This window comes from Oncorhynchus mykiss, chromosome 16 (assembly GCF_013265735.2).
Source record: "Oncorhynchus mykiss isolate Arlee chromosome 16, USDA_OmykA_1.1, whole genome shotgun sequence".
Classification (NCBI taxonomy): Eukaryota; Metazoa; Chordata; class Actinopteri; order Salmoniformes; family Salmonidae; genus Oncorhynchus; species Oncorhynchus mykiss.
The window spans coordinates 21,523,165-21,534,616 of NC_048580.1; the positions used below are offsets into that span (position 1 = coordinate 21,523,165).

Here is an 11,452-nt window from a genome sequence, read left to right on the forward strand (position 1 = left end):
GTGTAGACATTGTTAATGTTGTAAATGACTATTGTAGCTGTAAACGGCGGCAGATTTTCTATGGAATATCTACATAGGCGTACAGAGGCCCATTATCAGCAACCAACACTCCTGTGTTCCAATGGCACGTTGTGTTAGCTAATCCAAGTTTAGCATTTTAAAAGGCTAATTGATCATTGGAAAACCTGTTTGCAATTATGTTAGCACAGCTGAAAACTTGTTCTGATTAACGAAGCAATAAAACTGTCCTTCTTTAGACTAGTTGAGTATCTGGAACATCAGCATTTGTAGGTTCGATTACAGGCTGAAAATGGCCAGAAACATAGAACTTTCTTCGGAAACTTGTCAGTCTATTCTTGTTCTGAGAAATGAAGGCTATTCCATGCGAGAAATTTCCAAGAAGTTGAAGATCTCGTACAACGCTATGTACTACTCCCTTCACAGAAGAGCGCAAACTGTCTCTAACCAGAATAGAAAGAGGAGTGGGAGGCCCCGGTGCTGAGCAAGAGGACAAGTACATTAGATTTACACTAGTTTGAGAAACAGACACATCACAAGTCCTCAACTGGCAGCTTCATTAAAACACCAGTCTCAACAGTGAAGTTGCGACTCTGGGATGCTGGCCTTCTAGGCAGAGTTCCTCTGTCCAGTGTCGCTGTTCTTTTGCCATCTTAATCTTTTATTTTTATTGGCCAGTCTGAGATATGGATTTTTCTTTGCAACTCTGCCTAGAAGGCCAGCATCCCGGAGTTGCCTCTTCATAATTATGACCCCCCCTGCAATCACTCATTCACTCTAAAGGCTCAGCACAAAACTCTACAACTTCTACGACAATATTTCTTTGTTTATTCAAATAAATGAAAGTGCATTTGATATAGGCATGTACAGTGGACATGGACAGTGCAATGGTATAATCAGACACATAAGACAATCAAACAAGACATAATATAAAACATAACATTTACTTCTTAATTCATTTTGATTACATCAATCAAATAAATTACAATATGTACAAATCAGTTCAAAGGACTGCCTCTCAACTTGGGACAGAATTGTAAGATAATTCATAGCTTAGATATTAAAACAAGGTTTTTATTTTCATGTGTTCTGCAGTCACTCTTTTAAGCGCAAATACATTTTTTGTCGCATAACAAGTCTTTCATTTCAAACATCGCTACTGCCCATTGGAATAGTTTTTCCAAATAATCCTGCATCAACAATCACCATTTTAATAGGGAGAACTGATTGAGGGTACTAGTCTTATGTTAAATGTCACTTCTTCTCAGCCACTTCTTCATTCGCCCCCTTTTTTTTGAAGGTACGATGCTTGTCGTCTTTATGGGGAGATGGGGGTAGTGTTGTAAAGTACATTAGTGGTGTAAGCGCTTGCCTGGACACTGAGAGTCTGGGAGTGCATGAACAAAATAAAATAGTGCTACTGTGTAGTCTTAAGGAGGGCTTTCTGTGGCAAGCTGGGAAATTGAGTTTCTCAAGAGAGGTTTAGGAGTCTATTGTGGTCAAGGGGCTTGGCGGACATTGTGGTTCCCGTAGTTGCTGGATGGACGGGGGCCTCTTGGAGTTTTTGGTGGAGAAGGTGGGGAAGTCATTGAAGACCGCGAGGGGCCGTCCATCGGGGCAAAGCAGCACGCTGGAGTCAGCCTCACACTTGGTGGTCCTGCCTGGCCAGAGACCCTCCGCCTGGCTGGGCCTCAACCCCAACCCTCCTGAGGATAGGACCTCCGTCTTCACCCCCACCTGACTCATCTTGATCAGCACGTCCAAAGACTGCTTGCGACTCTCCAACGAAGCCTTCATCGCTTCCTTCCTCCTCTCATTCTCCTTTTCCTCCTCGTCCCTCTCCTTGGTCTCCTCGTCTTCCTCCTCGGTCTCCATGGTAATATCATCTTTAAGTGAGGCTCCCTCGAGGCCCTGGTTGCCAGTGGCAACCACATTGGTCACTCCAGGGTGTTCCTTCTTGACCGAGAGGTCCAGGGGTCCTTCGCTCTGGCGAACTGTCCTCTCCAGTGCATGGTGAATGTGGGAGAGCTCGCTGCGGATCTTGTTCAGGTGTTCCCATAGGTGTCCCTGAGCAGGGAGGTCTTCTTTCTCCAAGTGGGCGATCTTGCGTTCAGCCTCCTGGTACTCCTGTAGAGCCTTGGAGAGATCGCTGAGGAGGGCAGCAGCTGTTGTTGGTTCTGAAGATGCCTCCCCCGTCCCTTGGCCAGTGGTAGAGTCCCGGCTGCTGGGTCTTCTACAACGCGGCAGAGAAGGTGAATCACTGACTGGGCTTGCGGGGGGATCTGTGTACCACTGCTCTGCTGGCTGGACTTCAGACTGAGCATTCGTAAAACTATGGAGAGACCAAAGAAGAATTTTAGAAATCTGAGATTCCAGAGAAGAAAATATAGAAAAAGTTATGAAAGTACAAAAAATAAATAGGTAAATATTAAAAAGCAAAAAAAAATATTTAAATGGTAGAATCTGTAGGATCTTACCTGCTGTGGAGGAGGAGCTTTTCTGTTGGTTTGGTTTTGTGAATGTTCTTGAGGAGGTCCAGGGTGAACCCAAGGGCTGGCCTCTTCTCCACAGGGGACTTGTGGGTCCCCAAGGTGGCCCCTGTCCTCTTGAGGCCCCAGCTTGGCTTCCCCTCCTTAGCTGCAGCCTCAAACTTGTCCCCTGTCCTGTAGGAAGGGTCTGGTGACTCTCTCTGGGGGGACACCCAGGCGGCAGGGGAGGTGGTAGGGGTACCTGGCCTCAGAGCAGGCACCTTCCACAAGTTGATTTTGGGCTGGTAACTGGAGTTGGGCTCCAGGCCATTCACGGAGGTCTTAAGCCCCTTGCTGATGTCACTCTGAGCGGAGGCTGCTCCGAAGGCATGCTCACAGAGGAAGGGGTAGTAGAAGTGGGGTGGCAGGAGGCTCCGGTCGGCGGGGTGGTGTGCACCGGACGCCGGTTGCATGAGCTGAGCGGCCGACGCCAGGAAGGGGAGCTGGGCTAGCTGCGCATGAGTTGGGGTATTAACATTGGTGGTAGGCGTGGGGATTGCGTTCATTGAGTTCACATAGGAAAAGAGGCTGGGGCTCAGGGGATAGCCCACCCCGAGGACAGACAGGTTGAGTCCCGTGGGATCCTGGTAGTCCACCAGGCCAGGTGGAAGAGGGTAGCAAGGGATGGAGCTGCCCACTCTAGGCTGGGCGCCCTCGGATTTGGCCTTGGTTTGGCTGGTGGCCAGCAGACGCCATTGCTCCGACAGCAGCCCGGGGGCTGTCAGGCACGTCTTGGACAACTTGTAGTGCTTCAGCTGGGCTTCCACCTCCACAGTACGTGCCCGCAGCAGTTGGTCCTCCAGAGAGAACATATCGGCCATCAGCAACTCAGGTTCAGGCCCCTTACTTGCTCTCTTGGTCGTCCCTTCTGAAGAATTCCTGTTATTGGAACTCTCTCTGGTCATCCCGTTGACTTCAGCCCCTTCTCCCTGTCCCCTCTCCTCCTCTCCTGCCGGACTCTGTCCATTGTCTCTGTCCTCCTCCACTGCACGCCGCTGCCTTGGCCTCTCCTCGGTCCCTGTGGAGGGCTCGGGCTCCTCTTTCCCAGCCGCGGTCCGGAGGCAGTGTGCCTGCTGAAGGGGCCGGATCTGGTCTGGGTGCAGCAGGTTGCCCTTCTTATAGGGCCAGTCGGACTCAATGAGCAGGGACAGGGAGTTCTTGCACAAGCTGTACTTCATGTGGTTGTAGAGATGGGACTTCTCCATGCAGGTGAAGGGGCACTGGAAGCACTTATAGTTGTATGGTTTGCCCCATGGCCGTGGGATGTAGTGGGGCTTCTTGGGCTTGCGCTCCTTGTGCTTGCACACGGAGGTCACCTTGCACGCGTGACCCTCCTTGGACATGGTGCTGAATGATTCTGTGCTCACAATGCAGGTTATTCTGAGGAGAAGGTATGTGAAAGTCTTGGAGAGATGGGGGTGTAGGGACACAGTCTCTCGTTCCTTCTCAGGCTAGATGTATTGCATTTCTTTATTTGTTGAGAAATATTCCTCAAGCTGGGATCCAGGTGGGCAGGAGCTGTGGAACACAAGATACATATTTTGGGGAATTATAACCTAAAAAAGTAAAATTAATACGTTTAATACATTTTTTCCAAAAGAAGTCAATCAATATTTTTTATCAAGTCCCAGAAAGAAACAGCAGAATGGAGTTAGATTGTCAGAATTACACTGCAGAGCATATGGTGAGTATATTAATGTTATAATATTTTTTTCAGCTCGTTTTCTCCCCTATTGTCTCATCGCTGTAACTCCGGTACGGACTCGGCAGAGGCAAAGGTAGAGAGCCGTGCGTCCTCCGAAACACAACCCAACCAAGCCGCACTGCTTCTTGACACAATGCCCACTTAACCAGGCATTCCTTAACCAATGTGTCAGAGGAAACACTGTGCACCGGGTGACAGTGTCAGCGTGCAATGCGCCCGGCCCACCACAGGAGTCGCTAGTGCAATGGGACAAGGACATACCTGCTGGCCAAACCCTCCCCTAACTCAGACAACGCTGGGCCAATTGTGCACCGCACCATGGGTCTCCCGGTTGCGGCTGGCTGCGACAGAGCCTGGACTTGAACTCAGAATCTCTAGTGGCACAGGGATGCAGTGCCTTAGACCAATGCGCTACTCAGGGGGCCTGAGTATATTCATCTTCATGCATTTCTCTGAGTCTGTCTGTATCTGTGTGCTAAGAGTATGTGAATGTGCATAGGGGGCCATGTATCAGCATGTGCATATGTGTATCTATGGGAGTGTTTCATGCGTTGTCTACCTGAGCTGCTGAGCTGAGTTGCCACTAACCTAACTGCAGGGTGGCCCACGCTGCTCTGTTCTCACTGTACCTGCCGCTACTCATTATTTCCAGTGCAGCACCAGGCACTAGCAGGGCCCAGGGCCCAGGGCTGGGGGGCAAACAGGCACCTGTGCAGGGGGCTTTTACTCACAGCCATGGCCTGGCTACATGGGCTCTGGGCCCCTGGAGGCCGGCCAGGGGTGCAGTGGGCCAGGGTGAGGATTGTAGATGGCGGGCGTTGGGGGGAGGGGGTGCCCTGGTTCTTAATGAGAGCCTGGCGTCACGCCCATAGGGCATCGTTAGTGCCAGGGCTGGGATTTGGGTCAGGGCGCATCGCACCAAGTTCAACTGCTCTCCTCTCGCCCGCTTCTGTCTTTCCCTTCTACTTCTGTGCTTTTGGAGTTGGGGTGGTGTTCTCAACGTTTAATATGCCCTTTCACGGGACATCTCGCATATCTATTACAACTGGAATTTACTGGAAAATTACATGGTACCAAATATAACGTTTTGGGACTTGAAAACATTCAGTACAATTGGTACTGAAAACATTCAGTACAATTGGTACTGAAAACATTCAGTACAATTGGTACTGAAAACATTCAGTACAATTGGTACTGAAAACATTCAATACAATTGGTACTATTTGATGCTGGTGCTACTATTTTCAATGAATCCCAAAGACACAGAGAGGTGGTTATTAGGTAATGAAATGTTTTTGCTATATTTTTTAAATAAATATCAGGTAAATAATGGACCATAAAATAAAGTGTTCCCTGTGTGTATTTTGGTGGACATTTTAATGAGTGAACTATTTACTAATGTGTGTGTAATGTAATCAGACATTATCAGAATTTTTTAAAATGTTTTTTAAATGTATAAACCAGTGGACTAAATTACACACATTACAATATTTTTAAAGATGAATTAAGTTTCCTTTTGTGAAATTATACACTCCAGTGGGGCAGCAGGTAGCCTAGTGGTTGGGCCAGTAATCGAAAGGTTGCTGGTTTGAATCCCCGAGCTGACAAGGTAAAAATCTGTCCTTCTGCCCCTGAACAAGGCAGTTAACCCACTGTTCCCCGGTAGGCTGTCAATAAGAATTTGTTCTTAACTGTTTGGTTAAATTTATTATAAAATAAAAATGATTGACTTTCCTATCAACTCCTTTCGCTCTCTATTTCAGAATTTTTGTTGGATATTTAAGTAATGACAAAACATCTGACCTATAATATAATTAATTACCTTAGCTCACAATCCCCAAATGTAAACAAAACAATTGAACCATGCAGACTAAATGTCAAATTAGTTTTCACGTCAAAAATCTAAATCAGGTTTTACACACTTGACCTACCCTATTATCTGATGCGGCTGATTCAAATACCATCATTGTATGCACCATTCAGTCTCACAATTTGTTTTTATACATAAATACAAGAGAATATCAGTATTCTGTCTAATTATCTCAACAGAGCACCACTTTCTTTCAATATAACAATCACTTTAGTTTAATGAACCTTTTCAATAACGCCCTTAAACCAATTACAAACACTCCCTTACAATTTATTGTAATTTTTTTTGAGTGGGGGACAGGGAGCTAAAGTCAATGGGATGGGGAGAAAGAAACGTAATCGTTCTCCACTGTAAGCCAAGCCGCTGGGTTAGCCCTGTGGGTAGAGAGAGTGAGAGAATGAGAGAGAGCGTCGCTCTTCAGATTAAAAGACCCTTCTGTGAGGCTTTTATTTTGTATTTTTCCTGAGGCCGTTCACGGATGAAAGCCTGTGTGATGTTTCGGGGTCCGGGCTGAGGTAAAATCAACTTTACACACCCGCTTTTTTTCCTTTTAATTACTTTAATCATTCTTCTTGCTTCTCCCCTGAGATCCCTGGTGGTGAAGACTTGTTTAAGAACACTATAAACTTTTACTAAACTATCGCTTCGCACATCACACCTTGTGAGGACAGATCGACACAAACTGACCTTGACTTCACTGCAATATCTGTAATACGAGAGGGATGACAAAAATTCCCTTTAACACAGGTCCTGCCCCAATTGGCCCCTCAGACACTAGCCTGTTTGCATTGGCCCATGTGATTGGCTCACTTGTCTACCCCCGAGGCTCTGACCTGGCCTCTGAGATCATAATGGAGCCTAACAGCTGCTATTAGGAACTAATCAATACAAATAATTTTTCCTTTAGATGTTTTCACTGCTGAACACTGTTAGTGGCCACCATGCCCTCTACCCCCTCTGACTCTGTGGGCCTCTGCCCCCCACCTTTCCCTTATCCAGGCCCTCCGGTCTTGTTTTAAGCTTTTAGGGGCTTGTGATCAGACAGGCCTAATCGCTTCAGCTTCAACATCTATTGTTTCAATTAAGAAGGCTCGCCTCACTAAAAGCATTGACAAGTTCATGCAATAACAACCAAAACCGATAACGTTGGATGGGATGGGGGAAGGGGGGCAAATGTGTCAAATGGCACCAATATGAGGTGTTGATCTGTCGGCTACTCACAGAGAGGAAAGAATGGCATTTTATAGAGTGTGCAATCATCCTTTCTATTTACTCTCTCTATATTATAGTTATATACAGAGAGTATAACAGTTTTGTATTTTATTTCAAATCGAGCCTAAATGTGACTTTACCTAAGATGGTGGCTTGCAGGGAAAACTGAGCGATGATCCAATGTCTTCTGTCAACTTGAACTAAGGAGAAGGTCCTGACGGAGCGGATGACAGAAGATATAAGAGTGTTTGACGTCAATTTTTTTTTGTACGAATCGTGTGTGTCATATTTATTGAATTAATATAAAAGTGATATAGGCCTATTTAATAAATACGTCAAGTCAAACATCAAACATCCTCTCAGCTTTTGGGAGATGCAGAAGGATTTCCCATGGATGATATTGAGAAACATTCAATATCCAAATGCAGCTGTTGTCATGCATATCAAAGCAAATAACACATCATTTATTTCTACACTTCTACAAAAAATTAAAATAAAAAAAAATCTGTATTTCAGTCCTAAATTAGACTTTGATAGATAGTAGGCCTAAACCCATGTCATCACAGTGTTAGAAATGGTCAGTCTTGCATCCTAACAATTAGCTAGTTTATTCCCTTGTGAAATAGTTCATTCATAATTAGGCCTAAAATAAAATGTTCATCTTAGTTCGGAAATAAATGTAAAAAAATCTGTATAAAGTAACACTTTGGCTTAAAGTAATGAACGTCTGTGTATTAAAAAAAGTTCGTGAAATTATTCCGTGAGACATTTTCATCATCTTAAAGTGAATAGGCTGTTATTTTGAATGATATAGTAATAGAATGTTATAAATATTTGTCATGTCATTTTCACACATCCCATGCATGTCAAATAACAGAACTCATTGCGTTGTTTTCCCCATGGACAACGGTGTCTGTGGACCAATTATGACAATTACAAACATTGACACGACTCAACTGCAAAGCCCAATATTCATAGTCTACTAAATGAAAACCAACTCATACGAATTAAACAAAATATTGTATCTGAAATTAGGGAATAAATCTGGTATTCCTACCTGATGTGTGTCCGTGGTGTGTTTCTGCCTGTCAATTCTCTGTGTCTATCGGTAGGCTACTAAGCAGACAGCGCATATCCTGCTCAAATGGGAGCGTGAGAGCGAGTGTGTGGGAGATATATATTGACTAGGAGCATTGCCTTGGGGCACTACAATACAGCATCCTCCCTCCTACCCGGTAATGTCACATGTGGTGTCTACCTTGCAGCAAGGATACAGTAAACGGATTTGACAGTAGTGGCAAAGGTTGGTACAACGTTTAATTTGAGGTAGACTGTAGGTAGGCTAGTCAGCCGGTGCAAATTGAATACATGTTTTATTTTGTTTTAATTTTTTTTACAATTTCTTGTTGGTTTCCAAGTGAGGCCTGGTAGTGCTCGATCTCAAAACTTGTTTGACCGAACTATTTCAGGAGTCTTTTCATTCACACATCATAGCCTATAGGCTTCAATGTTAAAAGTTAACTCCAAGTCGGGAATTATTCGACGTTTTGTTAGCACTCTCATATAATAAGAATATTATTATTTTAAAACAACCAGGTGTCAATGGTAACGCTTATGGTTAAACATAGGCCCTATAGTCATGGATAGACACGTTTTTTTTCTGTTCCAACGAGCTTCTCATGGACATATTTGAAAGACAAACCCTCATATTGGATGGACGTTGTCAAGTGTAGACATATTTAATTCATAATAAATGCATATTACACACGAGAGACCGCATTCTGGTTAAGATTTCTAATAGCCTGCAGAAGTTGTGGTTTGGTTTGTTCTTGTTAGTTCAGTCATGCATAACTTTTACCCGGTGGTTTAGCCACACTCCTGCATATTTCAATATCATGGCTTTTGAAAACTATTAGCCTTTATTAACATATAAAAGGGCCGACCATCAAAACACCCCGTAGCCAAAGCATAACCTTATGTTTTAAATGTAGGTTAATATGTTCCCCAACATTTAATATCAGAAATATGATAGGCTAACATCTAAATGTCATTGTTGTTGTTATTTATATTGCAGTTCAAAGGAAGATTTCATCGTCACGGTACGATGCTGAAATTGGTGGAAAGTGACAGTCTTTGTCAATGACAATAGATTAAAAGTAAACGTCAAAATCCCAACAATATCAGCGAGAAAGGTGAAATGAATGGGGAGCTAAACAACGAGATAAGACGGGAAACAAAGCTGTCAACCTTCGCGTAGGGATATTCTCCACATCTGTCAGTTTATGTGTCAAATCGTTCCGCATGAGCGAGATAGGAAAATAGAGAATCTTTGCTACTGCGTTGAGACAAACAGACAATAGGCTACTTGTCAGAATCCACATTTCTTACTTTTCCTCGTTTTTACGATTTTTTTTCTCCATTCGGTCTTGTTGATTTTGCTATGCTCTCAGTTTTGTGGTTATAGGCTTTTCTCTTTAGAGGTTTTTCCATTTCAGGTAAATTCCATATTAATAAACAATTTGTTAAAATAGCATTAATCATAACAAATATAAGATCTTGGCCATAATCTATAGTTAAAATAAGTCTGTTTGTGGTTGTATTTGTCCATGTATGTGTATGCATGCACACGCATGTACATATGACACTCTGCCTGTGTGTGTATCTACTGAGTTTGACTGTGTGTGTGTATGATTGTGTACGGACTGTGTGTATGAGTAAACAGGGGTATGTCAGGTGGAAGTGCATCTGATGGTGGTCGGGGGCTCATTCTCCTCCGCTTGGCCTCACACACACGCTGCCTGGTCGGCCGGGCTGCCTGATACACGACTCAGTGCAGCCTCCCAGGGAAGTGATTAGTGCAGTGGCACAGGGGCACTGGATAGGTTACTGACGTGAGCTGTGAGATCACATCCACAGGCAATGACTGATGCGTGCCTTATCTGACAGCTCAGACCTGTCCATCTCTCTCTCTCTCTCTCTCTCTCTCTCTCTCTCTCTCTCAACCCTTCTATTTCTCTTTCTCCTTTTCCCTCTCTCTTCTTTGCCTCCCATCCCAACTCCCTGTTTCCAGCCCTCTCTCTCTTTATTTCTCCCTCTCTCTCTTTCTTAGCCTGTGGCTGGCTCAGAGTCAACTCCAGGTTCTCTTCATTTCTCTCCTACAGTATCTGGCTGTGTGGAGGCGTGTGCGGGCCCCTTTGAGAAAATGTCAGTGTCCGTGTGTCTGGGGGAGTCGGGGGCCCTTCACGAGCCATCAGGCCCGCTGTCACACTGCGCTGGGCAAATGGAGACTGACAGGCCACTCCATAGGGCCTAACCATCTGTACCAAATGTGACAGCAGAGGGAAGAGGATGTCTGGCAAATCAGGAGGAACGAGAGGAGAGGGTGAGATAGAGAAGAGGGAGAAAATGAGAGAGGGAGTGAGAGAAAGAGAGAGAAGGAGTGAGAGATCCTTTGCTTCCACTTGGGAGGCGATGTCAGTTTTCCGAAAGAGAGAAAGAAAGACTTTCTTCCTCCAACAGTGGGGACACTTGGGAGGGGGTGTCAGGTCCCCATGTTGAACTAATGCCAAGTCTATACATTGTCGGCACTGTAGAGAACTCAATGTATACAGCATCTCCTATCCCCTTAAACCTCTTTATGGCTGAACTCACATCTTTTCTACACTAAAGGGAGCGAGACTAGGGGTATCTGTTTCCACTATCTTATGTGTGCAGTTGTATCTTCAATTCTTGGATCTAGTCCCATGGTTCTATTGCCTAATATCTTCATCTTTCACTGCGCTATTTTATAATTGTATAGGTTCCGTGTTTAGTGTACATCAGAAACACACTTTTTTTAGTGTGTCTTCCCAAACAGCCATCGTAGTGTTTGGCTTAGGCTTTTTTTCACGTCTGGAGTTGAGATTGCTTCAGAGCTGTAAAGATATGTACCAATGAGAAGTAGACATGAGTTGAGAGAGTTGTGCTGGTGTAGTGAGTGTCCTTATGGAGAGGCATCTGGGGAGGCTGACAGGAGCACTCTATTAAGACTTAGAGAAAGGAACCTGGGGGCAGCTACAACACCGCTGCTGGGGAGATCCAGCTGTGCAGCCCCTGCCGAACACACGCACGCACACGGGC

General features: G+C 44.8%; 1 protein-coding gene across 2 annotated transcripts; it reads right to left on the reverse strand.

The window, feature by feature from the left end:
• Positions 1–826: 826 nt before the first annotated feature.
• Positions 827–8,479, reverse strand: prr35 (proline rich 35). Of its 2 annotated transcripts, none has more exons than XM_021565201.2 (3): positions 8,391–8,479; positions 2,496–4,064; positions 827–2,350 (listed from the first exon to the last, which is right to left on the reverse strand). In XM_021565201.2, the coding sequence occupies exons 2-3, from the start codon at positions 3,887–3,889 to the stop codon at positions 1,501–1,503; spliced, it is 2,244 nt and encodes a 747-aa protein (XP_021420876.1). In that variant the 5' UTR covers positions 3,890–4,064; positions 8,391–8,479; the 3' UTR covers positions 827–1,500. The 2 variants fall into 2 exon arrangements, with proteins under 2 accessions (XP_021420876.1, XP_036802383.1); XM_036946488.1 differs by lacking the exon at positions 8,391–8,479 and adding an exon at positions 7,474–8,368.
• Between the last annotated feature and the right edge of the window lie 2,973 nt (positions 8,480–11,452).